This window comes from Excalfactoria chinensis, chromosome 11, assembly GCF_039878825.1.
Source record: "Excalfactoria chinensis isolate bCotChi1 chromosome 11, bCotChi1.hap2, whole genome shotgun sequence".
In the NCBI taxonomy this organism is placed as follows: Eukaryota; Metazoa; Chordata; class Aves; order Galliformes; family Phasianidae; genus Excalfactoria; species Excalfactoria chinensis.
In genome coordinates, this window is record NC_092835.1 from 16,464,820 (window position 1) to 16,492,198 (window position 27,379).

Here is a 27,379-nt window from a genome sequence, read left to right on the forward strand (position 1 = left end):
ACTTCCGTGCTTCAAGTGAGCTTTTGGTGGCTTATTTTTTTTTTGCTGTTGCCTGTTGATCTTGTATTAACTCCACAGATCACCACAATCCATTCTTTCTTTCCATGAGGATCAGAGAAAAAAGGTGCTCTCCTCTCAAGCCCGGCGCTCGCCTACAGGACGAGGTGTGCCCTCTGCTTTGGGGTGGCAGCTTTCTCACCTCAGGCTCTGTAAGAAAGACTCCCAGCAATGGAAAAATAAAAATGGGGGGAAAAAATAAAAATGAATTATTTTAGAAGCATCTGAATGTAGTAAAGTTGAGTGGTTAGCTAGAAATATTATATCTGGGATAGAAGGATGCGTCAAACATCCACCGGGGCTTTGGAAGTGGACTGTGCACTACGTTACACGCGGAGGGATTTTGTTATGGACCATCAAAGAAACTGTTGCTACGAAAGACAGAAGAGACGATCTTCCCAGTGGAATTGATGGTGCCTTCTCCATCCGAGCTGGACTCTGAGTCGCTGCTGCCAGAGTAAGCGCCGAGGCCGGGCAGGATCCCAATGCAGACTGCAGCTGACGGACAATGGACCGCAGATCCTCCCACAGAGCTGCTCCCCAGGGGAACACAGGACGGCTTTTCTGCAAGAGAAGGACTTCAGTCAGAACCCAGAGCACAAGAAAGGCTTTCTTCCATCAGCCCAGGAGCTGCTGTGTACCAGCATGCCAGTGGTGGGTGCTGCAGGATTTAATTACAGCATAAGGTGGCTTTATGAGGCACAAAAGCTATTCTGACAGGAAGGACTTGCTACCTCAAGGCATTTTTTTCTCATCGTAGCTAAGCCCCAGCTCTGTGCTGGCATTACACATTTTCATTCTTAAGGTTGTCAGTTTGATAGGTGCCAAATAGCAAGCCCACTAAATAAGAATAAATAGCTCTGTTTTATGCAATTAGTTGATTATTTTTTAACAATACAACAGCATAGCTGGGGAAAAGTTTCCTTCCAGCGCTCTGCTAAGTCAACGTCTCCCATCTTCCACAGCTAATTGACTTTTTCCCAGCATTCTGATAGTTTCCTGAACAGAAGGAGATGCAGGGTTGTCATTACACAATCGCAGCTCACCCTATTTGTGTCAGAAGATCTTGACAACGAGTCAACTGCGATCCTGACAGCTAAGACTGAAACGCGGCTTAGCTTTTCTTCATGGTGCTCATCATTTGCTGAAATAAGTTGGTTTCAGTTGGTTTTACAAGATCGCTTTGTGGCATGAGAAGTGGAGGTGCACAGATACACCTGGGGGAAGGGAATGAGCTGTTCTCCGTGCCTCTGGCTGACAGAAGCAGCACTAAGCTTGAAATGCAGCTAAGGAGACTCCCATTATTTATCAGGGAAAGCACTTTAAGGGTAAAAACAGCCAAGCATTAGAATCAGCTGCCTCAGGGGGGAGCGCAGTCTCTGTCTGCAGATTTAAGAGCACCTTAGGCAATCATCTGTCAGGAATGGTAAAGGCAAGGGACAGCCTGATGACCAGAGGAGGTTCCTTCTGCAATGGCTGTCAATGCCCACAGTCACCACAGCCGCAGCATTAGGAGATAGATAACACACCAAGCTGTGCTGTCAGCACCGTGAAGGGGCAGAAAAGCAAATCCTCCATCAGATCCTACGCTCACTAAGGCAGCTGCTGTTCAGGTGAGAGGCAGGCAGCTTCCCGACAGCAGAAATCAGGACGTACCTTGGTTCTTTTCTTCGTGGTCAGTATCGAGTTTCAACCTCTTCACACTGTTACCACCATCTGAACTGTAGGGGAAAAAAACCAAAAGGAATTGTCTCATTCCTCATAAGCCACCACTTCATTACTGTGAAGTTCAGTCACTTTTTAGCCTCAAATGCTGCAGTGTGTTGGCAGCACAGGTGAAGGCAGTTCAGCTGTGTGATGGGAAGGGGTGGAGCCTGGCTGCACCTCTCTTAGGCCTCATTTAAGGGCTGACTGCCACCAGAGAAGCATCTCTGGTTGGAGATTCTTCTGTGGAGTTTTTCCTGCAAGCCTGGATCTTCAAAGACAAGTGAGCACTTCTTTTGTAGCATCCTCTATTGTGCGGGTACTTCTGTCATGCGCTTGTTCTCTAGGATGCACTTAAAACTACTGCCTGGATTTCTAGATGTCAGGAATTGCCTTAAGCATTCAATGGTTTGGCTGTAGGGATTCAATTGGGCGCCTGGTTTATCTGTAACCCGGAGCACGGCTGCAACCGTGTTTGCAAGTTGAGATCAAAACAGGCAGCAGGTCACAAACTCAGCTGTCATCTCTGTGGGACAGGAAGGGTGCTGATGTATCAGTGCTGATTGGTGAGGAACACGGGAGGTTTGCCTGCTGTCCTCAGGACCGGGTTGGTGTGCAGAGTCCTCCCCGCACTGCCCCCAGCAGCTACTTCAAATGATCCATTTTAAACACAAATCAAATAGGACGTTAGGAAAATCTGAATTACAGAGCTGAGGTGAGTGCTGTTATTTTCAGAGCTGAAAAAGAGAGAAGCTCTGGAACCCACAGCAGGGTTGCCCAAGCCTGGCAGCCTAGAATGAAGAGCCTGCCCACTTGCTTTACACATGCTTATCTATTTGAATTGCCTCATGTTTCTCCAACAGTTGGTGAGAGCCCATAGAAACAAGGCTGGTCTTTTCCTGTACCTCCCCCCCTTTCTTCTTTAGGGCTAAGGTTTGCACCTCGTTCTCTGGAGGCAGTTTTGGCCTGCTTCCCTTTACACTGTTAACCAGGTTCCGTTCCTCGTGCATTTATAGAAGTGTGAAACTAACCTTCTGTGTTTCACAGCTCCTGCCAACAGCTTTGCCTGAGAGAATTTGTTCTTGTTTTCCACCGACTTCATGGGCAATTTCTTCTCAGTTTCCTTCTTTGGGTCCATACCCACTCCCACTTTAGCGAGAGTGCTGTGAATTAAGGGTTAAGGATCAACGAGGAGGAAATGGAGAGGACAGGCTCTTCCTCCCTGACATACTCAGCTGACAGCAGCAACTGAAGCTCGTTCTCACATTCTACCAAGGGAAACTTATTGGTGCTGACACGTATCTGGCACCTTCAGCCAAGACAGAAGAGGCCTCTTTGTGAGCTACCTGTAGAGGTACAAAAGCTTCTGCAAACCTTAACGTAGCATGTGGGAGAGTTAACCTAATCTAAAAGAATATCAGCTTATAACCTTAAATCTGCCTTTCTACAGATTCCTTCTCTGACTGCCATTCCCAGCGACCGCTCAGTGTAACCACGAGTGCTGAGTTTCACAGGTATCCCAGCTACTGCATGTAAATATCCAACAAAGAATTTCATGTTCCTATTTAAGGTCACGGTTCCCATCCCACCTGCCAGCTATAAACCAGCACCTCGTGGAGTGGCCCAAACCCTCTGATCCCCTTCATGTAGGGATGTTCAGATGCCCTCGTTAACTGGATCCTGCCAAGGATACAACAACAGCTCTGACTGCTCCCTGCCTCAGCTAAAACTCCAGGCACCGCCGTTGCGATGCTGTTAAGATGGCACAGGAGTGCCACCCTGTGGCTAACAGAAGCAATCCTGAAGCTCGTCCTGCCAACCCAAGGTTTGATGTTGCACCATCCTACTATAGTAACGCCTCCTCCTTGGAGGGGAATTTCTGTTTACAGCATTGAAGATAAAAGGATGAAACTGGCTTTAGATGTAGTCAGTCCAATGCTGAAGAGGCAGGGTAAGGAGCTGAAAAACCCTACAGCTATTCATGCAAGAGGAAATAAAGCTCCTATGCATCCGTGCATGTGAATTTCTCATTCTTGAGCGCATTCAAATATTCCAGCACGTTTCTCTTTAGGATGTGTTGTAGAGTTTCATGACTTCTCTTTTTAACCACAGAAAAAGAAGGAAACCCAACAAAGAAACAAGCTCCGTACCTCACTATTGAGGCAGGCTTTCACCATGGAACAGCATCTCTTAAAGTGGATGCTTTAGCAGGACTAAATCATCACACCTATTGGGTTGACAGTTCTCTTTTCTAGCCTGGAGGAACTCGTGCACAGTGCCTGCAGACCACCCAGCACATCGACCCAGGACCATTTGGAAAGAGTACAACCAAAAATGGTTGCATCTGGGAGTCATTCAGCAAGTTGCTCCGAGGCTCCTTGCAGTGTTTCCTGGCTTGTTAGCAGTAAGTTCTACAGTTAACTTACATCGGGGCTTCAGGTATTGTACAGTGATGTATAGTGTCAATAATGCAAAGATGGTACAAGAGAGGTGGTGATAAGTATCCAAAAGGTTATTTAAAGGAAAGACTCACTCAATAGAGGCCTTCAGCCTGCTGGAAAACGCTGAGGCAATCTCCATTGAGGATCTCAAAGAGATGCTGTTTCAGTCGTGGTCAGCCTTTAAATGAGGTCTAGAGAAGGTGGAGAAAAGCTCCATCCCTTCTGAGAGCTCCCACAGCTGACCCAAAACTTGCCTCAGCTGATTAATCAGAGGTTCAGGCTGTGATTACCAGTTTCCCATACAAGGTACAAAGCTGATTCTAAGGCTGAGGTTCAATGTGGACATCTGGAAGGGGCCCTGCTCAGTCAATTCAGGGATCAGTGCATTATGTGGCTAATCCAAGCCAACAGAAGATTCATTCTGAGCTGGTACAGCTCACCCCTGGACATATGTGACCTAACTAGGGCTGTCAGCTGCCTGTACAGCACACTGATTCTGCACATCCCTTCATCAGCCAGACCTGCGAGCAAGCAGCACAGGACCTAAATATATCCCATAATTAGATCCAGCAAATCAAGGAGACATTCCAGATCCATCAGCCAACTACAGCTGAGTTCTGACATTAAAAAAAAACACAGTTATAAAATAATGCATCAGTGCTGCCTCCTCATAAATGAATTAGTGAGGGAGCTTGGATGCTCTTCACAGAAGATGTAGATGCTCTGAGTTATAAATCCTTAACTAACGCAAGGTAATGCAGCTCTTTGTAGCATTTGCTGAAGATTTTTGGTCACCTCATAAATATGAGCTGCTCGCTCCTTTTTTTTGCTTTCAGACTCATTTATACTGCAGTATCCTTGAGATCTTGCACTCTGTTCACTCATTACTTTAAGCAGTGCTATTCGTTAGGAGGCAAAGCAACTTACTGCTTTCTGCACGAGTGAGGTAACTCTCAAAAGTCATTCAGTTGAGAACAGGCAGCGATCCTAAAATCATTCCAGATCTCCCCTTTCTGATGCAGATTAAAGACAAAAAGCATCCTATGCTGCTCTGCTCTACATCTTTGTGAAGGGCTGGCGGTCTGGAATCAAACATTCTTGTAACAGATCCGAGCTACAACAAAAGCAGTAAAAGAGAACCATAACGTGTTCTATAAAGCAGTATTATAACAAGGATATGAATGACAGACTAAAAGTACACTCCAAACCCCCAGTATAAGAATGCCAGCCCTATAAGCAAAGGATATTCTGTATTCATTGAGTTCTTTCATCTCTTCTTCTCTTCGTTGCTTTTCCAGTAGCTCTTGCTGCCGAGAAACCTCATCAAGGAAGTTTGTCTCATCTTCATCTAAGCCTCTTACCATGTTTTCTGAAAGGAAAAGAATACATATAGATAAGCCCGGGCCTTTTGGGGAGCAGCCGCGATCTTCCATCACTTCACCCTTCTCTTCCGATGATTTTTAACTGGTGATTTCCAGCTGCCTTGTGGAATGCAGGGACCATCCCCATCTTGCAGGCGATGACTCTGAATGCTGCTGAGGTAGAATACTTTGCACAGTGTCACTGGGAATGCAGTGAGTATAGAGTCCCGGGTGACCAACTCGTGTCTTCTAACAGTTACACCATCTTGTCAAGTAATAGGTACAAAGCAAACCCCACAAAGGACAAAGTGTCTGCTTTGTTCTGTAATTAAGGAATTGAAGTATTTTCTGGTTAACGATACTGGATGCTAAACAAGCCCGAACTCTTAAATGCTTGAGCACAAAACCTACACCAGACTAACACAGTTCAAGCACGCTGTTACCACAGAGATAAGCAAGGTGGGGTTTGTGGGTGTGTGTGAGTTCAGCAGGAAGGTCTTCTTTCTGTTCTACAAATGTCAACATCTCTCCATCCAAGTTATTTGATTTAGAAAGGTCTGCAAAAGCACTCGTTAGAGACACCAAGTTTTGCTGTTTGCAGTGTCAGCCTGAGGAATCTGAACCCAAACGCCACCTCTAGCCATTAGTTTAATTTCATAAGAGGATTTTTAGGCCTTTACGTCAGGCAGACACCGGGTTTTTTTAATCTCCACCTCATAGTCAAGTCCTATTCAGTGTAATGGCAAACTCAGCCATCCATTTACGCTCATAATTGGCAACCTGCCTTCCCCAGCAGGAAAGGTCTGCAAAACTCAAGCACGGGTTTTCATTTCATTAACATCTACTTTTTGAAGGCTCAGCTCCTCCACGCTCACTTCACTCAAGTGCTGATCTCGAGCCTCGGATTGCTCTGTGAAGTTTCAGCCACCTAATTATGGTTAGGAAGTTGCAATGCATGCACAGCGCTGCCTTCAGAACTGTCTGTCATCTGCAGGATCACGTGCTACCTTTGAATACCCTTCTCAGCTCCCTGCTTCTCACTCAGACAGACAGGTAAGGCCTGCAGTCTGCTGAGTTTGGTTGCAAGTAATAGAGGTTGTTGCTTACTGAATTTAAACTGCTCCTCGAACTCCTGCTGCTTCTTTTCTCTCTGCTCCTGAAGCCTTTCATACAGTGAGCGCGGGTCATAGGCCTCCTCTGGGCACTCTGAAAGGAAGGAATCATTGAGGAAATGAGACTGTATGCTAGAAATATTAAGTCACCAACAGTTCTTATTGTCTTCAAGGGAAAACCTTTTGGAGCTTGCAGGATATAAGCCACCACTTTTTACTTTTGGTTTCCTTGCAATAACCCCTGGATCTCTTTCCTATAGTCACTAACAATCGCTCCCATACCTTCTGGATCTTCAGGTTTTCGGACCTTTTCCCATTCTTCTTGTCTTCTCTTTCGTCGCTCCTCTAACTCCGCTTCAGACACAAACCTCTTGTTTATCACGAGGTCAGCAGAGCCATCTCCCCCATCCATGGCGGAACTGACCTACAAACACAACGTGACACACACCGGGTACCTGCTTTCACTTGTCAGTGCATGAGATATTACCGTGTGCTTTGAGACACACAGAGCCGGGCCTGCTTGGGCTGCACCAGGGGAGCAAGTGGGGGCCAGAGCACAAAGTCTTGTAGAGGTTGATGGTGTTCAGGGGCTGTGGTTAGAGACCTGAAGCAGCACTGCTGAGCGAGGGCAGCACAGCTCTGCTTCCAGCTGGGGCTTCCCAAGGAGCCCCCATGTCTGTGCTGACCGCCCATGTCTCTGTGCTGACCCTAGGCCACAGTCACCGGAGCATCCCGTCCCGCAGAGGCCCGGGCCCTCTCCCGCAGCCCTGACTTCACCGCTATGGGGATCGCAGCGGCTCGTCTCGCTCCCCGGGCCCGTCCCCCCGTGTCTCGCCGTACCCCCATCCGCGCTCAGCACACGTACCGCGCCGCGGACCTTCACGCAGAGAGGCGCGGCCCGGCACGGAGCGCCGCCATGCAGCCCCTCCCGCCGGCCCGCTCGTCGCCGCCGCTCGCCCCGCCCCTTCCGCCCGCGCCGTCCAACCGCGCGAGCTCTTCCCGCGGCCGCACTTCCGCCTCGCTCTCGGCCAATCCCCGCGTCTCCATAGGGAGGAAGCGCGCGGCCGGGAGAGGTGACGTCAGGGAGCGAGGGGCGAGCGCGGCGCTGCGATTGGGCGAGGCGGCGGGGCGGGGGCGGGGCGAGTCGCTAGGGAGACGGCGGGGGGCGGGGCCTGGAGAGGCGGGGCGGGGCCGGGCGGTGCGCGGGGCCTCCATCTTAGCGCACAAAGGATCGGCGGCGCCGCGGCGGGGCGGGTGTCGTGCGGTGCGTGCGGGGCCGGCCCGGCTGCGCTGTGCGGGGACCGAGGTGAGCCGGGCGGCGTCGGCGGGGCACGGGGCGGCGCCGGGGGCCGAGCGGGAGGGTGCGGCGCTCGGTGGCGCGCTGCCGGCCGGGCGGCGCTGAGGAGCTGCGGGCTGAGGTGGTGCGGGCTGAGGTGCGGGGCCGGAGCTCGGCGGTGGTCGCGGAGCGGCCTCGAAGCGCCGTGCCGGGATCCGCCGCCCGCTGCGCTCCCCGCTCGGTGCTCGTTGCTGACGTTGTTCTCCCCGCAGCCCGTTCGGCTCCTCCGTCCCGATGGCTCCTGGGCCTCCGCTGCTCCCTGTCGGTCATCTCCGCTCCCTCGTTGTCCCGTCCGAGCCGATCTGAGCCGGCTGCGCTTAATGCCAGGTGTGTGTGTGTGTGTGTGTGTTACACGCTCTGCTTCATGCCGGGGCTCCTGGGCTGCCCCATCACCGCCCGCAGGTTCCTGCCCATCCCGCACGTTCCGTGTCTGCTCTCCGTCACTTGTGCGGATTTCATGCAGCCCTTCGGAGGATCCGCAGCACTCGGAGGCACTTCTGGCTATTGGTTGCTGCCTCAGCCTGTTGTTCACCAGCTCTTTTAGGCTGTTGGGTTCCCTAATGCAGCTGTCTCGTGTGCTTCCTCTCTTCAGGTGCAGCACCAGCCGGTGCTTCGGGTTGCACTGAGTCACTGCTTTCTGTCAGAGACTTTCGCTTTCTTTTTGGCTGCCTTTGGCCGTACAGAGTGAAGAGGTTTGTTACCTAAAGGGAGCCTACAAACAGGAGGGAGTCAACTCCTTGATAGGGCAGATAACGGCAGGACGGGGGGAAATGGTTTGAAGTTGAAGGAGGGAAGATTGAGGTTGGGTGTCAGGGGGAAGTTCTTTACTCTGAGAGTGGTGAGGTGCTGGAACAGCTGCCCAAATAGACTGTGGGTGCCCCGTCCATCCCTGGAGGTGTTCAAGGCCAGGTTGATGGGGCCCTGGGCAGCCTGGTCTGGTATTTGATGTGGATGTTGGTGGCCCTGCCTGTGGCAGTGGGGTTGGAGCTTCATGTGCTCTGTGTCCCTTCCAACCCAGCCCATTCTGTGCTTCTATGAAGCGCAGCACTGGAGTTAAGCACTCTGCTGTCCCACCCTCTGCCTTCCTAATCCAATGGCTCTCTTTATCTCAGCATTACTCTGTGCTTCTCAGGAAGTTTGCTTTTCCTTTTAGAATGGGTATAATGTAACTCAGTGATCTAAGCGACCGTTAGTGATGAGCGCAGTGATTTGTCCTGGGGCACTTACTGGCCTGTTACTCTTCACGCTTCAAGTTTACTCTCACATCAGTATCTCCCATGGCTGATCATGCATTGTGTTACAAAACAACCCCAAACCTTTTCAAGTCATGTAGGCATTTGCTGATGCTCTGCTCAGCTTTGTGCCAGGTCTTTGTGTGTGCTGCTAGCTTTCCTCCTCTGCACAGAGGAGCGAGTTAAAATGCTATCACTGTGCTGTGAATTGAAGGCAGGCTGGAGTGATGACTTTTGTCTTGTTCTGCTCCGTTGGCGGTGTGTTGCGTTCAGCATTTTAACCTGTTTGGGTTTTGCTTTGTGTCCTCTCAGCAGGCTTTGAATTCAGTCCTTGTTTCGGGCCAGCAAAGGCAGATATGGTGCCCTGAGCCCCACTGTCTTCCAAGCATGTCGTTAGGATTCTGTTGTGTCACTCGGTGCCTTGTGTTTCGCTGGGTCCTGAGGACACGTTTGGCTTTCCCTTCCTGCTCTTATGTCCTTGAGGTCTGGTACAAATTACAGTCCCATATGACTCATGGTGTGACTGACCGGCACGGTTATCTGCTGCCATCATCAGCCACTGGTGTGGCCAAATTGTGCTTTAGAAGCTTTCCCAGCTTTGCCATGGGAACTCTGTGTACTCAGGAGGTCATTTTGTCCGTTCAGGTTGCTTTCTCATGCTCTGGGTGAGGTGCTGCTCCATGCTTACTGAGCTTTGTTTCTTAATGGGCGTTCAGCAAGTCGCTGGGATCAGTAACAAGGCATCTGTTCTCCTCCTGAGACACCTCTCCTCTAGGAGCTGTAGTTATCAGCACGTGGAACGTTTGCAGCTGCAGGTTCTCTCTTTGCTAAGTCTGCATTGATGTAGAAAGCGCTGCACTTCTGCTTTAGGTTTCTGACTGCTGTGGGGTCCTGCTGGACAGAAGGAGAACCAAGGCTGGGGATGTCTGAGGTGAGGTATCACTGTGGCTTTCTGGATTGTTTATTCTGTAGAATCACCGGGAGTCGCTCAGGTTGGAAGAGACCACTAAGATCACCCAGTGCAACCATCAACCAGCCCGTGGCATGCACAGACTGACTGCAATACAGCTGGAATTGTAGGTTAGATGTGTATCAGAAGGCACTTGTCTCTTTGCAGTCTGTCCCCTTCCTCTTCTTGGCTCTTAAACCACTGGGCCAACTTCCTCTGGGTATTCTCGTACCATCTGGGGCCTTAAAATCCTACACCCCCATAGGTTTTGTTGGGAGGGGGAAGAAAGCTGCCTGACAGAGTCGCTTAGAGACTGGCCAGTTCTTTGTCCTGCTGCTAATTCATCCTGCTTGTGATGATAACCAGTGGCATCAAGAGACAGATTTGGTGAGGCTGAGATTAGGAGGCTGCAGACAGTGTCTGCTCTGCTCCTGGAGGCAGTTGTCAGCCGATGAATGGAAGCTCCCAACAGAGGTAGCACTGAGTTTTTTCAGTGATGTTATCAGGATCTTCCCCACATCCCAAACTGCAGAGTGTTTTATGCGTTCATAATGGCTTAGTCACACTGTCTAGCTGGGCTCCTGGCTGTGGTCTGAGCGGGTGACTGCTCAGCCTTGTGCAGCGTGGCTCCTAATCTTCCTTTGAAAACAAGCCCCAGCTTTGCATTAGTGCTTCCCCCATTTCTGCCCCTGAAGAATCATAGTACAGGTATAGAATCACAGAATGAGGTGGGCTGGAAGGGACCTCCAGGATCATGAAGCTCCAGCCCCTCTGCTGAATGCAGGGCCACCAACCTCCACACTGAATACCAGCCCAGGCTGCCCAGGGCAACATCCAACCTGGCCTTGAACACCTCCAGGGATGGATGGAGCATCCACAGCCTTGCACTGCTTGGCATGATTATTGCTGCTATTATTACTAAGGGCCTTATCTTCCTGCTGCTTCAAACTCCTGGGGAGAAAACTGGGAAGTCACGTTCCCTGTTATTGATGCTGGTGCTGAAGACGGTGGTTAGGTGTTCAGAGTGTTCAAGGCCACTGTGCAAAGGGTATTTACATCTGTATGATCGTGAGTTGAGGAACCATGACCTCTGGGATGGCACAGGTAATTACTTCAGCTTGTTTCAGAGGGCTGCAGAGGAGCAGCCTGGTGCTGGGGCTGCTCTTTCTGACCCCAGCAGGGTGAGGCAGGGTTCTCTTCCTTGCCACTGGGTTGCTTTGGAGACAGCGGGCTATAAAATGTGGCTTAGAGCGAGCCAGCAGAAAAGGAAACCACAATGGTGTTAAGGTTTGCTGCTTCGTCCTGCTTTGTTGCTCCCACAACAGAAGAGCAGATCCTTCAGGTGTGACGTGCCTCCAACAGGAAGGGATTTGGAGGCTTAAAGCCCAGCGCTGGAGGGGAGCTTGGTAAGAGATAGAAAGTTTGAGACTTACCTGCAAGACTCAAGTCTCAAGCAAGACTCGGTCTGCTTTTGGTTTAGGGTGCTTTTGCTATGACTAGTAAGAAACCAAATGACTGCAGCAATGGCTTTCATTGCAAATAGTGATGCTCTGCGTGCCAGCAAATGCTGTTTCCCGTAGTGTTAACCTTGCAGGGTATTTTTAGAAGAAAACAAGGTAATTGCGTGAGGGTTTTGCTTCAGGTTCTGCAAGATGACGTTCAGTTACTACGTGCAGAAACATAGGCAGGGAATCGAGTGAGGTCTGCGATGTACTTCTGGGTTTGGTTGGTCTCTGTGCTGAGCAGCTCCTGCTCTTTAGTTACACAAGTCTTTCTGTTTACTTCTGACCTTGGTGGGGTCTACAGTCATAGCATCGTGGAGGCTGGAAGGACCGCGGAGATCATCAAGTCCAACCATCAGCCCATGACTGGGAGCTCTCTAGACCGCATCCCTCAGTGCCACATCTGCTCCTTTCTTAGATACCTCCAGGGATGGATACTTTGAAGGCAGTTCTTGTTACTTCTTCACCTACCCTAATGGTCCCAAAGCTGAGGTCTTCTCCCTGTTTGAAATAGCCTCTGTTTGCAAACACAAGATGTGTTCTTTGTCTAAGCTGATGAACCTACAGTGTTTCCTGGCTGTGTGTCCCTGTTGTAACTTGAACTCTTCCTTTGGCAGGCACCACAACTATTTCAGTGCCTTCGTTTTTAGGACCATCGTTTTGGGGCAGGAAGGATGCTGTGGAAGTATTTCTAATTGTTTTATCCTCCTTACGAGGAAATTGCTGCCCAGAACTTAGTTTTGTGCTTGAAAAGCTGCATCATTTCCTGACAGAGCTGCTACATCGTGCTCCTTGAAGAGGAGAACGTGCTGGTTTCACTCTTGTGGTAGAAGCTGGAGAAGCTATTGTAGGAGCTGAAACCCTTGTTATTCATTCATGTGTATCAGGAGGTTCTTGTTTGCATTTCATGGGAAGGAGAGGCTTTTTTCCATCATCAGTGTTATGGCTGGTTGTAGCAAAATATTTCAGAGGATGAATCACCAATCCTTAGCAAACAAGACCAAGGCCACCTCCATTGGCCTCTTCTCCATCAGCACGCTCCATCAGATGACTCCTCATGTTGGACAGCCATCAGCACCACTGGGCATGTGAAAATCACTCCAGTAACATGCAGTTCAATGGCTGATGTTTGGTTTTTTGTTGTTTCTTTTCCCCCTTAAGGAATATTTCTTGTACGGTCTGATTTGGGTCTTCTACTTCTTGTGTTGTTGGAGGACTTGGCTGCTTGGGTAACAGCTGGTCGTGGCATTACAATGGGACATGGCTCAGCTTCAGCAGCAGCTGCAGAGACTCTTAGCAGTGTAACTACTGAACAAAAGGATGTAAATGGCTTGGGAGAGATTAATTCTCTTAGAGCCAGCGAGTTTGTTGAGCTGTCTCGGGAGGTTCACTGCTGATAGAGGGGTAAGTGCACTACTAAAGAGCCCATTTATCTGCTGTTGTGTGCTTGTACCCCTCTTTGAGTGTCCTCTACCAGATAAGAGGGTCTGCTTATCCTGTCTCCGTTCTGTTGGTGTGACGATCCCTGCAAGCTTCCTTCTTGTAGACAAACTCTTTCAAGAGGAAGAGCAGTTATCTTTCATTCTCGCTCCTAAGGCTTGAGGTTAAATTTCCAGTCTCACAAAGTTTCCGTGCTTATAACCTAATGTATTTCATCCTTCAAGACGTGCTCTCTCAAAGATGCCTCTTGGATTGTGAGTTGTCTCCTGCCCCGGCATCCCTTCTGTTTCCTGGTGTTGGTGACATTTCTATCCCCTCTGGACACGCGTGTTCATGTTGTGCAGAGTTTTGGCCTCTGTTTCAATGGTGAGTTGGCTGCCAGCAGCCGAATGCTAAGCTCACGTTGATTTTAATGTAAACCTTTCCTTAATCTTGCCAGCTCAAATACATCACTATTTCAAAAGAGGTTGTTTTGTTGGTTGGTTTGTTTTTAATTGCACTTCAGAACCTCTCTTCTGGCGTTTGGACCCTGTTCAAAGGAGCCAGGTTTGCCAGGCAGATCTGTAGCAACCTCTTCCACCAGCTTCTATGCCAAAGTATTTACTCTTTCAATATCTTGAGGCTTGGAAGCAAGTTCTCTGTGTGTTACTTAGGCTGGTATACAAACACATGCTGTCAGACTCTGCTGAATGAGGGAGTTTATTGTCACTATGTAGAACACCCTGACTTGGAAGGGGTGCACAAGAGTCATGGAGTCCAATCCCTAAGAAGTGTCCACTACTGCTCCTTTTGCAAGCAGTGAGCTGAGGGTGACCTGGTGGCATTGCAGAGGGCAGGACTTCCTAAATGGGGGGCAGTTCCCAAATGAATTGTTCTTTTTCTCTTTGTTTCCAGAGACTTTTTGGCTTATCTTCTAATAGTGAAAGTGACTGACGGTGCTGATTCACTGCCCACTATCATGTGCTGATAAAAGACATGCATAGTGCTGCTTCTCCCCATACAAATGCATCTGCAGCCTGCAGAAATACAGTCCGCTTCTGCTGCAGCACTCTGTGAGCAAGCCCAGCTGTTCCTGAACCAAACACACCTAAGGGTGAGTTGATGATAATCTCTTGCTTTCAGTCTCTCAGTATTGTGTTGTTGAGATACCCCGAAATGATCTGGATACGTACTTACTTTTTCCCTAGGATTACACGCTTTGCATTTGATGTAACTGGTTCTTCCTTTAAACGTGGTTAGGATTTTTTTTGCCCATTAGGTTTTCCTGTGTTCTGGCTGCGGTCTTGCACAGTTCCACTTCAGGTCTCTGGCACGCTTGCATCTGATATCTCCTTGCTGGACTAAGCAAGTAACAGCTACTCTGGCTCAGATGGAAAGCTACTGAGCCTGAAGTCCCATGTCTTGCTGTGCTCAAACTGCTTGGAGAACAAGGCAAGCGTGCTGTGGTACCGAAACCATTGTAATGATCTGCTGGTTATGAGGTTCTTGATAAATACAAGAGCTTGAGCTCTGTTTCACCATGAGTATGCCATGATGGGCTTTGTTTTCCCAATTCTCCTTCAGTTACCTTAATACCAAGCACTCTACTGAAGGAAGATGACATGCTTAAGACAAAGGGTCCATGAGAGCTTGTTTGTAGTGATTTCTCAGCGATGCTTGTCTATTCAAATCCCTGATGTTATGTTTGCTGCTATGGCTGACTTCCCAAATCACGTTGCTGTGATTTTTGTCCCAAAGAACAGTCAGCAATTGCACAACTGCCATTTGGCTGCGATGCCAGGGAACCTTTTGTATTTAAAAGGTGGTAACTGCCTTCCATTTCCTTCTGATTTCCTGTTGTGTGAGATTATTTAATAACTGTAAAACAGTAATAACCTGGTATTCATCATTCTCACTTACATTCTTAAAAGCGTAATGTGCATTTACTCTTCAGTGTTGCTCGCTTATCCTTGAAGCTCATAAGTCATGAAGCGATGTCTTTAGCAGGGCTTTATTTTAGTTGAGACTCTATATAACTATGCAGAAATATGCCCTGTGGCTTGCAGAAATAACTCTTGGACAGGCAGGGTTTTGAATTCTGTTGCTAACATTCCTGGTACAGTGATGTGTAGTGCGTGTCCTACAACCCCAGTTACTGCTGGGCCTGTAGTTGATGCAAAACCTTCGATTTCAGAACAAAAGAGTGACTGAATTGGTCTCAAAGAGAGAAGGGCTGGTTGATGCTAGAAGCAAAGAATCATAGAGTGCTGTGGGTCAAAAAGGTTCACAGTGCTCATCCAGTTCCAACCCCCTGCTGTGTGCAGGGTCCCCAACCACCAGACCAGGCTGCACAGAGCCACATCCAGCCTGACCTTGAATGCCTGCAGGGATGGGACATCCACTGAAAACACCCCTTTCCAAATCTATTTGATTTTTCAGACCTTAAAATGAGGTTTGTTAAAATGCTTCTTTGGGTGGGAATCCAGTTGAAGCAGACGTGTTCTGAAAAGGTGTATTTGCACACAGATGGGCTGAATGCTTGGTTGAGTCCACTTGTTGCAATAGGCCACAGCTGTAGGGCTGGTTCTTGGGGAAATTGGGCTCACTTGTATTATCTGTCCACCAAAATTAGGTGGAGTGTTCCTAGTGTGAAATAGGAACCGTACATGTGCGGCATTCAGTTTGCTCACCCAAGCAGTGTATCTGTATGGGCAGTAAAGAGAACATGAAACTGTGGTTTGTAAATGCTTAAAAGTTGGCAGTGTTCTGGACTTAAGGTCAGAATTGTTCCTCTGCAGCCAAAAAACGTGCAAGAACTGGAAAACAGCAGGTAGTGTAAGAATGAAGCGTGGGGAGAAGCCACCCAAGCAGTGAACTTCCTGCTCTTCCTTTTCCTGTACCCACATGGACTGCAGATGCAATCTGTGTCTCTTAGGTATTTGATATGCCACAGGTAGTTCTGTTTACTAATACAAGAGTTCTTCTGCTACTCGGACTTAAGACTGACTCTTGTTTTGGATTTGCTTTTTCAGCCCTCCTTCTGGACGACCAATGTCTGCTTTAACCAGTTATATCGGAAATTAAGTCTCCAACTTCCACTCGTTCCTGCTGGCGGCAACGCGTATAATGCAAGCAATCACAGTTCAGGACCACACAAACATTGCTCTTAAAACTTCCTAGATGATTGTAGTTGCTTTCCTTGTGTTCTATGCTAGCAGAAGCCTTTTCCAAGGTTTGCTGTTGACTCTAGAGCACCACGTTCCCCGCTTGCTGGGAGCTTTGGGGGCTGGCACGATGGGAAACTCATGTGTTTGCCGTGATGACAGCGGAGCAGAAGACAACTTGGAGTCTCAGCATCGGCACACAGAGAGCAGTAGGGCACGTGCGCCTGATGGAAGAAGCCACCCAAGGGACCCTGTCCGACCACCTCGGAGGGGGAGAGGGCCTCATGAACCCAGAAGGAAAAAACAGAATGTGGATGGGCTAGTACTTGACACACTGGCTGTAATTCGGACGTTAGTAGATAAGTAAGTACCACCTCAAGGAATAATTCAACATGAATGAAAGTACAATGTTCTTGTCTTCTCTCAAACTGTGACTCCATCCTCTCACCGATCTACACCTGGCCCTCCCTGAAGCAGCAGCGTGTTTCCATCTGGAGGCTTAGGAGAGGAGCACCTTTCCTAGGTAATAGCCATAGCTCCTGAGCGCCCAGATACAGACTCCTGCAGGAGCTGAGGAGCTGTCTTACATTCCTGTGTGGGCCTACACCCAGATGGGATGAGGAGTGTGCTCAGTGTTGCTTATCTGGTGCAGATACGCAGCTTAGGCAGCGGTGAACCTTACAGAGTTCTGTCCTAAACGTTGATTGCTAAGCAAGGTTTCTGTTTTCAGGCCGCATCTCCTTTGGAAGCTGCTCAACTAAATTGAGAGCTTTGATCCTTGTCAGTTTGTATAAAGGGAATGAGGTTTTCTTTCTGAGTACTTCTTAAAGTCTGCCTGGTGTGACTGTTCAGCTTATGATTGCAGCGTTGCATTCCTTGCGTGCTCAAAGCGCCCATTGAGGGCACGTGGGATATTTATGGATAGGCTCTTATTTGGGTTGTTTTGTTTGCATTACTTTTTATGGAGCTCTATAAAAGGATCTCAGAACTGGAAGGTGAAGTTTGCTCAGCTCGTTTGGGTTAGGAGTAAGGAATCAGAAAGGCCAGAACAGAAGGAAAAACGTTATCATAGCTTCACAACTGGGATTTGAGGTGAAGATGGATGAGGCTCAGCATACACGAGCCTTGCTTGGTTCGTTTACCTGTGTCTTTGCTCTGGAAAGTGCCTGTGGAGGAGGAGTTAGCTTTCCTGTTGTGAAATGCTGAAGTGGAAATAGCAGAACTTGAGCCTTATGAGGTGTGTGTGGTGTCGGCTGTGTGTAGTTGGGGCTGGGAGGGGTTTGGGTGCTGGTGGCTGTTGTTGCTTTTGGTTTTTTCCCTCTTGCTTTGGGATTTGTCTGCAAAACATTAAGTGAAAATTGTGCAGAGTTCTTGAAAGTCTCTCCCTGATCTCTCCTGCCTCCAACCAACCCCGAGGTCATTTCCTCAGGCTGTTTTACAATGCTTCTGTATGTAGTTGGTCCTGTTGCTCTTGCAATCGGTTTTGTAATCTTATAAGTACTTTCCTTTGCTGCTGAATGGTAATAACCGCAGTCACTGATCCCGGAGTTTCTGACAAATTCCTGAGGCCGTGGTGTTTTGTTGGCTCAATGAAATGCTTCCTTAGGCTCACCTAGCCTTGGAATTGTGAAGGTTGCAGAAGATCACAGAGATCTTTAATCCAAATGCCAACCCATTACCACCATCCCACTAAGCCACAGCCCTCAGTAGGTTGGAAGGGTCCTCTGGAAGCTCATCCACTCTAACCTCCAGCTTAGCCCCAGTCAGAATGGGTGGCTCAGGGCCTTGGCAAGTGTTGAACAATAACAGCAAATGGCATCCAGGTCCCTTTTCCAGTGGGCTCCCCATTTTTCACATGGGGGATCCCAAAGGTGCATAGAGTACTCCAGATTCTATCTCGCAAACACCACACGGTTCCTGTGGTCTGTTGATTAAATATTGCAGCAGCTGGTTGTATAACACAGCCAAATATTACAAGGCTCTGTGCTGTGTAGGACAAAGACCTGTGGCTGTGAATAGTGGGGGAGCATCTTCATGAGGCAGATTATCCAAATGTGCCTGAAAGAAGCTTAAGGAACCTTCTGTGAGACTTTAAGCTAATGATGGCCCTTCTTAAGTAAATGGGAATTAAAAGTAGAGGGAGGGAAGAAGGAAAATCCATGTCTGGAAGTTTTGTTTTGCCATGTGAGAGAGCCTGTAGGGTTCCTCAACAGGACTTGCAGACTTTGCTTTAGGTACTTCCAATGTACCTGGCCATAGGTCCTTGCTCCATCAAATCAGATTGAGGAACAAATCCTGCCTGTGTTATTATTATTTCTCCACAGTGGAAAGAGAGTTGGGGGAAATATTTCCTGTTGAACTGCCTTAATGTTTTCCTGCTGCTCTTGTGGATGAATTAGTGTATGGTGCTGCTAGATAGCCTGCCTTTCAATCACGAGAAGGGGGGGAGAAGCAGTTTCTGATCAAGGTGTGTTTGTGGTGCACCCCTTGTGCACTGCTCTTGGTACGCTTTGTGACCTCTGTTATTTACTCTGAGTAACTTTGCTAATGAATAGCATTAAGCCTAAGCAGTGTATTTAGACTCTAGAGCTGCAGATCAGGTGGCATTTCACATACCAGCTATTGTAGATATGCAGGTGTTTTAAGCCAGAACACAACCTAAATCCCACCTGTATTTCAGATCTGAAAATGGCATTAGTGCATTGCAGCCTGACCTTCTCTTTGTTAAATGCTTAGTGGATTCATTTGCTGTGTCTTTATGCTGTTATTCAGTGTGTTGCATTGAAGGTTGTGCATAAATGTTGACCTGTGTAATATCTCTTTCAGTGACCAGGAGCCTCCTTATTCAATGATCACGTTGCATGAAATGGCAGAAACAGGTACCAAGGCACCGTGTTGGGCTTTTCACTTGTGACTCCGAAGGGGAAAAACCAAACACTAGTATTAGTTGCAAAATAGTTGCACTGCTAGTATGAGTGTTATTGATTTGCACCAGGGACTTGGACTCCAAAACACAGTTCTGCCCTTCAGAAGATCTGCTGAGCTGATGGCTGTTTCTCTTGAGCTTTTTGAGCCCTGTTACACTTCTGATGTGAGCACTGCAATGCAAGTGCATTAAACCATAAGCCAGAAAGATTTCCTGTTTGCACGAGGTCAGAACCAGCCCGTGTACGTTAACATGGTTCAGAATCCACTGCTAAATACTGCTTGCCTTTTGTTTAGGTTTTTGCTGTCCTTAGACCTGCAGGTTATTGATGTAGTTGTTCCAGTACTGTACTGAAGTTGTCCTGCATGTCAGGTTGTGTCTATACGAGGGTTACTCATCTCTGTTATGGGAGGAGGAACCCATCCAACTGGAGACCTGCACCAAATTTCTGCTGGAGTTGGATGAAGTCTTAACAGAGTTGGTATCAGTTCCAAATAAAGCATTCCTGTGTCAAAATAAGCTAACCAGCTTGGTTAGATATCACAGCAATTCAGTACAGTGTACTTTGGAGTAATGTGCTAATAAATTCTAAGATCAGAAGTGTTATTTCTGTTTACTTGTCATGGTGGTAGGGGACACAAAGCTTCCAGCCTCACTTGTATGCAGGTGTAATTCTCTTTATTTTTACCTCACGGGCAGCTTTTCTTGTAAATCCAAATTGCTTACTCTTCTCATAGTTGATTAACATCTAATTGATTCTCATTAATGAGCAGACAAGGCCTCCTACCTGTACTATTTCCGTATCTAATCAGACTACATTTAGAAGGCCAGGCATGGGAGAAGCTAATACAGCTGCTCTGAGGTCCATGTTACTTGCAGAGCAGGAGGATGCTTTCTTCCTGGCCAGGGTTATTATTTCAGCAGCATCACGAGTGCAGTGTGTCCTGCTATGACACTGGGCACTGGGCTCTTGAGTCAAGATGCTGGAACCAAGTGTTTGTCCACACTTAGGAGGGTTCCTCCCTGGAACGTGCTCTGGCCTGGGCAGGAGCGTTCTCCAAACAATAGCAATGGTTGCTATTATTCCTTTAAATCAGACTTCCAAGCTACAAACTTAACATATTGATATCAAATTCAAAACATAGGGATGATTTTTCCCCCATTACTGAGTGATTTAAATACCTGAAACCTTCAATTTCCATTGCTGATGTATTTTGAACTCTTGGATTGTGGTGTTGATTCTAAACGTGACTTCTGTTTTGTGGTTGACAGATGAAGGTTGGCTGGAAGTTGTCCAGTCTTTGATTAGAGTTATTCCACTAGAGGATCCGCTGGGACCAGCCGTCATAACGCTACTCCTTGATGAATGCCCGCTGCCAACTAAAGTAAGTTGAAATAGCGCGTTTGTCTGCAGCTGACTTTCAGTTGCGTCTGGTTGCTGCGATAGTTGCTGGGTGGGTTTCATTGGTTATGCAGGACAGTTAACTGCTCAGAAACTGGGTGTAACTTGGAGTCAGTTCTGGTGACCTGGCATCTGATTGCTACTTAATACGAGAAGCAGTGCAGTAGAAGATGAAAAAGCACAGCTTTCTGGGGCAGAACTAAAGGACTTTGGGCCTGAGCTCTCTTCTGCCATGCAGCCCACATGCTGTGCAGTGAGCACCTGCTGGTGTTCTGCTTTTTTTCCCCTAAGTTCTGAAAGCTGCATATGTAGCTCACTGTTCAGTTTGTTCCTTCCCTGCACACAAGGGATGCAGTGCAAGTGGGCATTCCAAGTTGAAGAAACAGCGCTTTACCTGTGTCATGATACAGCTTTGGCAAATCTGAGCACTCTCAGACCATTAAACTGGCCTTGGATGGAAGAATGACCTGAAGTGTTCAGGCTCTGCTGGTACAAACGCCCTTATGAGGGAAATGCAGACCTCTGCTCCACGTGAGGAATTTCTGTTGGGTTTTTTACGGCTTCCTGAGTCATCAGGTGACTTGTGTGTCAAAAGTCACAAAGCAATTGGCTGTGAAATAGCTGACCATAAGAAGCAATGAGATGCTTCCTTCTGGGGTTGCTCAGAGGCAAGGTCTTTACAGCACAGCAAAGTGCAGGGAGTTACAGCTGTGGGATCTGCAGGTCATGTGCCGCCTATTAAAGTCCTTGTTGTTCATTTTTTTTCCATATTCAGACTAAGTTTAAGTATTTGGTTTTAAGTCAGTGCCCAAGTCCTGCTACAGCTGGAGGACAGTAGGCTGGTTTTTGTTACGGTAGGCTGTGAAGTCCATAAAGTCGAACTGGCAGCACATTAAGCTGTTCAGTCTATAAAGTCTTAATTTACCTCAAAGTAGTTGGTGTCTCTGAAGGCTTTAATAATATCTGAAGGCAGTACATGATAGAGCAAGGGTCTAATTTTAGTTTTTTCCATCCCGAGTTTCTGGCTCAGTCATCCTTTCTTCCCATTCTTTCCACCTCGTGTCAGTCCTGTTCATCAGCTCTGCTCTTGTGGCATTTGTTTTGGGAGAGAAACTGCTTTTCAGTCTTACCTCTGTACAAATGTCAGACTCTAGAGCAGAAAACTGATTTAAGCCCGGCTCAGGCTGCTGTGTGAACAGCAAATAAGCGTCCAACTTCAGCAGTGCTGTTTTTTCTTCAGGCCTGCAGATAACTTCGGGATGAGAAGTTCTGTTTTAATGAGATCTCAGCCTGAGATTACGTAGTTTATATTTGAATCAGCTGTAATTTTCATGGAGGCTGGAAAGTCAGGGGAGGTTAGAAACGCTGGAGGGCAGAGTTCTCTCTGTTGGATCCCTTGGCTCCAGATTAACCCCCAACTACTCTGAAAGTGAGGGTTACCATCTAAACCTGTCTTGAATTCTGTCCGTGCTGTACTGCTTGAATGGAGCAAGTCAAAGCACAGCATTTTCTATTTATTACCTTTATTGCTATTTCTTAAGTTAGTATAAATACAGAAAACCACGTGTGTTTTGAAAGATACCCTTTAGGACTTCTTGTAAAGCTGGCAGCATCCTAAGCTGATATAAACATAGGTACTACTGGTATTGCCTTGCCTTTTCTTAGCGTTGAATTCCTCTTGCTGTTGGTGGCTCGCTTGTCTGTGCCTGGAAGATGTGGCTCATAACAAAGACTAACAGACAGGCTGGTGGTCATTTTAAAGTCACAGACCTTGGATGTGTTGAACTTCTCTTCCCAGCTGCTCTTTGTTGTCCTTTAATAAAAGAGAACCATCCTGTGCTGTCTGGTTTTGGTGGCGCAATGTGAAAGTGATACGTCATAATCACAGAATCACTTGGATTCTGTGATCCAACCACCAACCTACCACCAGTACTGCCTGCTAGACCATGTTCCTCACTGCCACATCCATACATTCCCTGAACGCCTCCAGGGACAGTGACTCCACCAAATGATATACTGAGTTGGGGGGAAGACTGTGTGTCTCATGCTGAAGAGATTTCTGGTTTTCTTTTTCAGGATGCGTTACAAAAGTTAACTGAAATATTGAACTTAAGTGGAGCTGCCGCTTGCCAGGACGCTTGCCACCCTGCTAAACATCGCAATACAACTGCAGTGCTGGGCTGTTTAGCTGAGAAGTTAGCAGGTAAAGCCAAGGGATTGTTCTGGAGTCTTGCTCTGGTTTTCATCCCCAATCCAAACGACATGAGTTTTCTTAGAACTGAATGTTCTGCATGAAGGGGACGCTTTGTCTTGCAGGTGTGACCCATTCCATTCTTTGATTAAAACACTGCACAGATTCAGTCTTCAGTCACCAGTTTGGATCTGAAGGAGTCACTTAAAATCTCAGATATTTAGAAAGAACAAACTCTTTTGGTAGCTGGTTAGCAGCTCGTTTGTGGATCTGTGTTCATGCTTACAGTATATGGGCTTAGCATTGGTAATTAGTCTTTTCTTCCAGCCTAGCCCTGCTCTCAGAATTACAGTGAACACATGGTTCTGGAGTCGATAGACAGGAGTATTAACTCAGTATCCTCAGAGGGTGGGTAATAAGATAGAAGAAAGATGCTGTATCTGCTGAACATGTACTGTTCTGTTGTAGCTAGCTGAAGAGGTTTTCTCTGCTGTGCTACTTAAAAGATCATTGTGGGAATGGAAATTTTAAGGTGACATTTCATACCAAACTTTTTAGCTCCCTAAGTGCCCTGGTGGAAACTGATGATGAAGTTTTCTTCCCACTGATGGTCTTTGTGCCTGGCGTTGAGCTCCCATCCCGAGGAAAAGGAGATGGAGAAAAAGTGACTGTCCGATATCACCTGCTGGTTGTTAGAAATGTGATTTCAATGTATCTGTCAGAGTAGAGGAAAAGAGCAGGAAGCATTTTGCATTTCTACCTTCTCATTACAGCAAGTTGAAATGAGACCCAATACTGACTAATTGCAGCAGCTCAGACAGCAAATCTGTTCATGCTGTGGTGGAATCCATCACAGCTTTTTAGAGCTGAAGCTGCTGGAGCTTGATTCCCTTGCAGCTCTCTTGAACGAACAGGCAGCATTTTAGGGCAGTTTCTTTAATTGGCTACTTGTCATGATGCTGCTGCAAACCGTATAGCTCACAATCAAATAGCCTATATTAGACACCCCTGGTTTGGCTTATTTAGAGCTGCTGGTAAATGGAGCTGGTCTTCAGCCTCTATGGTTGAGGTTTGTGGCTCTGTCTGTGGCCATGGGGTTGGAACTTTGATGATCTTTGGGGTCCAATGCAAGGCATTCTGTGATTCATATTTTCCCTCTGCAATTAAAGGGCAGCCAGACTCTTCTGCTCTGTATTACGCTGCTAAGCAGTGGTGAATGTTTGGTATTTCCCACGGATAGCTCTAACTTGTAATGTTTTTACAGGGCCTGCAAGTATAGGCTTACTCAGCCCAGGCATATTGGAATATTTACTTCACAGCTTGGTAAGTGCCTTCAATCCTTTATTACACATCCATACGTTGTGATTAGAATGGCTTTGTGTGAGCTCTGGGTTGTTTGGTAAACACTTACAATGTACAGAAGGTTGAGATTTAAGTTCAGAAGGTCCTGGTGAAAATATCCCCTAAAACACATGAGATTCTGCTGTTCCTACCTCCCACTTTTAAGAAGGTATTTAAAGCAACCAGACCTTGCTGTGTATCGTGATACAGAGGGCTTCTCATCACTATTCCTCAGTTTTGTTCTCAAGTGCAAACTTCTTTTTTTTCTTCCTCTGTAATAATTATTCTGGATTACTTCTTTACACTTAAAGTCTTAGTGTTCTTAGTTTGTTTTTATTGTAGGTTAAAAGAATGAGGCTTGTTTGCTTTTGGAGAAGCAGTTCTGTCCTTTGCTCTAGAAAAGCCAAGTTTCTATTCAGTGCTTTCAAGTCAATGCTAAGACTTGCAGATCAATTCTGATTCCACTTGTTAGCTCAGCTGCATAACTGTGGGACTGGTGTGAGATGAGAAGGTGGCCATTTTGAAGAGCTGATCTGAGTGACCTGCTTGGTTCACTTCAGGCATCTGCTGTGACCTCCTGGGAGGGTGGGGAGAAAATTCACGCGTCCTGTTCGTGTGGGGCTGTTAGTGTTCCTGGCATGTACAACAAACTGAGCTCCACCCTTAGAGCTTCTTAGAAGTCTACAGGCCGAGGCCCTGAGCATCCTGATCTGCTGGAGCCAACTGTTGACAGAAGGAGGGACTTGGTGACTTTGGGAGGTTCCTTTCAACCTGCAGCATTTGTTGACAAAGAGCTCTTCCTACCTATCACTATCGTGTGCTTACTGACTGTTTTTTACTGCCCATGTTTAGAATTTCCAGTCCCATCCGACGGTGATGCTTTTTGCACTAATAGCACTGGAGAAGTTTGCACAAACAAGTAAGTGTCAGACCAATACTGCTCTGTATGGTAACGTTACAGCTTCTGTGGCCTCTGGTTGTTGTTTGCTTTGTCAGATCACGTTTGTTGTCAGCAAGAAGGACTGGATTGGTAGGAACACAAACGTAGAGGAGAAATATTGATGCACTTAGAAGCAGGAAGAAATACTTTGTGTTAGTGCCACCCCTCAGGACCCTGGAGATACTTGCTAAAGCTCAGTGCAGAGCTCATCGGTTGGAACCTGCTGCATAAAGCCTTGTGACACGAGGCTGCTGTCTCTGAAATAAATCTGTGTTAAAGAGATCCAGAAGGGCAATGATTGGGTGCGTGCAGGCAGGGAAAGTATTTATTGCTTTAATGACACCCCCACCCAGAAAGCCCTGAGGGTTTTGCTGGAACTCAGTACTTCTCAACACGGAACTGCATCGCAAAGAGTTACAACATGAAACCTTTGTTACTGGGGGGAAAAAAATCTGTATTGAGATGGAGAGCAGCCCTGGGCTGACTCCATGCAGAGAAGTGTTATATCTGATTGTTATATCTGTGTTATATCTGATTGCAGGGTTAGCATGGGAGTAGAACTTGATGCCGTTTGTAATGCTGAGATATAAAGTTGGTGTGTTGGGTTTTTCCTGCTGTTGTTTTCTGTTCCTGCTGCGTTTGCACAATGTTACTTCGTTACCTAAAGGCATTGTTGGTTTATAGGAATTTCTCTCTGTTTTTTTGCTCTTAAATTGCAGGTGAAAATAAAATGACAGTTTCCGAATCCCGCATTAGTGACCAACTGGTTTTGCTGGAGAAATGGACAGATCACCCAGACTATTTGAAACGCCAGGTTGGATTCTGTGCCCAGTGGAGTTTAGACAATCTGTGTAGGTATAGCAGGGGGGATGGATTCATTTAATGGTAAATTTCTAAGGAGAAGGGCTTCAGGACTTGATAGTTTCTAATGCCCCTTTGTTAGGTTTGGGAAGATAGGCTTGTTGGGCTTCTGGGGCTCCAGTCAGTGTGTGGTTGTTCCGTAAACATCTGTACAAGCGTTGTAGCAAATGAGGGAAATAAGAAGGAGCCCTAAGGCAAGATGTTGATTACTAAATTAATGCACGTGTGTCAGCAATTTGATACCTGGTAAGATAAATGCTTCAGTTCCTTCCACATGAAAAGGGGAAGAGCTGCTTTGGCTCAAAGTTCATCACCTACTTGAAGATGCGAAGGTAGAAAACTGTTTGTATGCATTCTGTCTGCACAATCTTTGCCACGTGTGATGAATAGAGAAAACCCTGCCCAACTGATTATACAAAGACAGTGGTAAGCCCTGAAACAATTGGCATCTTGGTATGAACTTGCAGGCCTTCTGTGTGCCCATGGATTTCTTGAAAGTAACACTTAGGCTGCAGGAGCTCTGGGCAGTTACCTGTTACATTCTGGTGTTTAGAGGACATTTAACACAGTATTATTGCAAGTGATGCTGTTTCCCTGCAGGCAGAATGTCTATATTTCAGTCATTTATGCCAGAAGTGAACTGGATCCTAACAAGAGTGGCTTTTTTTTTGCTGTTTGAAGTGTTCAAAAGGAAGCTTTGCTGTAGCGGTCATTTGGACTGATTTTATTTTGCAGTTTTGAAAGAAGGCAGGCAGTTTACATACGAGAAGGTTGACTTGACCAACATCAGGGCTATGCTGAACAGCAACGATGTCAGTGAATACCTGAAGATATCACCGCATGGATTAGAGGTAGGATGTCATTTAATGACAAACGGGGAAAGAAAAGTCAAGTTATGTTCAGCATGGTGAGCAGGGCACTAAGACAGCTTGTTTTTCACTAGAACTGTTTCATAGGATGATAGAACGGGCTGGGTTTAAAAGGACCTCAAAGATCATCCAGTTTCAACCCCCCTGTTGTGGGCAGGGTTGCCAACCACCAGGCCAGGCTGCCCAGAGCCATTGAAGTTTTAGTTTCAACTAAAAACTGTTCACCAGTGTGATCCCTGCTGCTTGTATTGCCTAATTTTGAGGCACCTATAGGAGCAGGATTCTTATCTCAGCCTGATGTTTTATTTCCTTTGTTACTTTTTATAGGTGAATTTTCAAGTCAGGTTCTTACTGCTCTTTGCAATAAGAGCTAGCTGACAGCCAATGATACAGATCCTCTTGTCTTGGTTGCCTTTAAGTATTTAAAATCGATTCCATCAGTGCTTTACTTCCTCACTTCTCTTATCTCTAACCACATTTCAGTCTTGCCTACTCAGTGCTTAGGGTGTGTCTGTTAGCAGTGCGAAGAGATGGCACTTTGAAGTTACGTTACCTCTAACACTGTGCCTACG

At 47.1% G+C, this 27,379-nt stretch overlaps 2 protein-coding genes across 3 annotated transcripts in view; one reads left to right on the forward strand and one right to left on the reverse strand.

Annotated features, from left to right (window-relative positions):
* Nucleotides 1-53: 53 nt before the first annotated feature.
* PSME3IP1 (proteasome activator subunit 3 interacting protein 1) lies at nt 54-7,654 on the reverse strand. Its single transcript, XM_072346219.1, has 7 exons — nt 7,541-7,654; nt 6,958-7,099; nt 6,671-6,769; nt 5,449-5,571; nt 2,793-2,925; nt 1,714-1,778; nt 54-621 (listed from the first exon to the last, which is right to left on the reverse strand). The coding sequence occupies exons 2-7, from the start codon at nt 7,085-7,087 to the stop codon at nt 404-406; spliced, it is 768 nt and encodes a 255-aa protein (XP_072202320.1). The 5' UTR covers nt 7,088-7,099; nt 7,541-7,654; the 3' UTR covers nt 54-403.
* A 207-nt stretch (nt 7,655-7,861) lies between these two features.
* RSPRY1 (ring finger and SPRY domain containing 1) overlaps nt 7,862-27,379 on the forward strand; it is a 30,388-nt gene continuing 10,870 nt past the window's right edge. The window contains exons 1-11 of one of the 2 annotated variants that reach the window (XM_072346805.1): nt 7,862-7,981; nt 8,224-8,338; nt 14,029-14,227; nt 16,146-16,640; nt 19,104-19,156; nt 20,476-20,588; nt 22,682-22,808; nt 24,061-24,119; nt 24,990-25,056; nt 25,797-25,928; nt 26,674-26,789. In XM_072346805.1, the coding sequence (XP_072202906.1) occupies nt 16,294-16,640; nt 19,104-19,156; nt 20,476-20,588; nt 22,682-22,808; nt 24,061-24,119; nt 24,990-25,056; nt 25,797-25,928; nt 26,674-26,789 (1,014 nt within the window). In that variant the 5' untranslated portion in view covers nt 7,862-7,981; nt 8,224-8,338; nt 14,029-14,227; nt 16,146-16,293. The remainder of the gene's footprint in view (nt 7,982-8,223; nt 8,339-14,028; nt 14,228-16,145; nt 16,641-19,103; nt 19,157-20,475; nt 20,589-22,681; nt 22,809-24,060; nt 24,120-24,989; nt 25,057-25,796; nt 25,929-26,673; nt 26,790-27,379) is intronic. The other variant, XM_072346807.1, reaches the window with a different exon arrangement.